At 52.5% G+C, this 1,143-nt stretch overlaps 1 protein-coding gene across 1 annotated transcript in view; it reads left to right on the plus strand.

Moving 5' to 3' along the window:
* SUGP1 (SURP and G-patch domain containing 1) overlaps positions 1 to 1,137 on the plus strand; it is a 14,499-nt gene extending 13,362 nt beyond the window's left edge. The window contains exons 8-9 of the mRNA XM_033511531.1: positions 9 to 101; positions 731 to 1,137. Coding sequence (XP_033367422.1) covers positions 9 to 101; positions 731 to 880 — 243 coding nt within the window. The 3' untranslated portion in view covers positions 881 to 1,137. The remainder of the gene's footprint in view (positions 1 to 8; positions 102 to 730) is intronic.
* The last annotated feature ends 6 nt before the right edge of the window (positions 1,138 to 1,143 follow it).

Consider the following 1,143-nt stretch of genomic DNA (forward strand, 5'->3'; position numbering starts at 1 on the left):
CGGAGCAGCTGACGCAGATGGGCCGAGGGAAACATTTCATCGGAGATTTCCTCCCTCCGGACGAGCTGGAAAAATTCATGGAGACCTTCAAGGCGCTCAAGGTGGGGATTTCTGGGATTCTGGGAATGCTCTCCTTGCTCCAGGCAGGAAAACAGGGAGCGATTCCCGCTCTGTTTGGGGAAAATTCCATCCCTGGGAGGGAATTCCAGAAGGATCCGTGGTTGTCCCGTCCCTGGGAGTGTCCAAGGAGAGTTTGGAGCGGTCTGGGATCGTGGGAAGCGTCCCTGCCCAAGGGGCTGGATGGGATTGAAGGATCCTTTCCACTCTGGAATTCCACGGATTGGGATTTCCCTGGAATTCCAGACAAAGCTCCCACTCGGTTCTGGGATCATTGAGCTCCAAGCTGGGAAAAAAACGGGAATTTTTCTCCAGCTGATTGCAGGGAAACCCCAACCCCACAACTCCAACAGCTCCCAATCCTTCCCAAAGCCTGGAATTCCGGGAAGCTGCCTCATCCCAGTTTTCCAGCCTGCCATTCCCTGCCATTCAGCCTCAAAACCAGAACCAGGGAACAACCTGGAATTCCAGAGCCGTTATTGGATCCTCCTCAGGGCTGAAATTCTGGGAATTCTTTCCCAAAAATCCCCATTTTGGGGGGAAGGGGTGGAGCTGCTTTTCCCCCTTTTCCTGTGATCCCTGGGGATTTAAAATCCCGTTTTTCCCATCACAGGAAGGCCGGGAGCCGGATTATTCCGAGTACAAGGAATTCAAGCTGACGGTGGAAAACATCGGATACCAAATGCTGATGAAAATGGGATGGAAGGAAGGAGAGGGATTGGGATCCGACGGGCAGGGAATTAAAAATCCCGTCAGCAAGTGAGTCTTCCTTGGGATTATTCCTCCCTTTTTTCCGGGAATTCCTGCTGGAATCACTGCCTGGCCAGGATTCCTCAACCGAGCATGGAAAATTTAGCCCAGGAGAAAAAAAATTCCTGGTTTTTCAGGGGATTTTCTCCTGGATTTGTGGCTGGAGCTGGAGCTGTCTGAGCTCCCAAATCCTGAATTTCCAGCCCCGATTTCCATAGGGAAGCGCAGCTCCGGGAATTCCTGTCTGCACCTCCCCTCTCCTGGGATGGAATCCTT

Source organism: Parus major, unplaced genomic scaffold (genome assembly GCF_001522545.3).
Source record: "Parus major isolate Abel unplaced genomic scaffold, Parus_major1.1 Scaffold325, whole genome shotgun sequence".
Lineage (NCBI taxonomy): Eukaryota > Metazoa > Chordata > Aves > Passeriformes > Paridae > Parus > Parus major.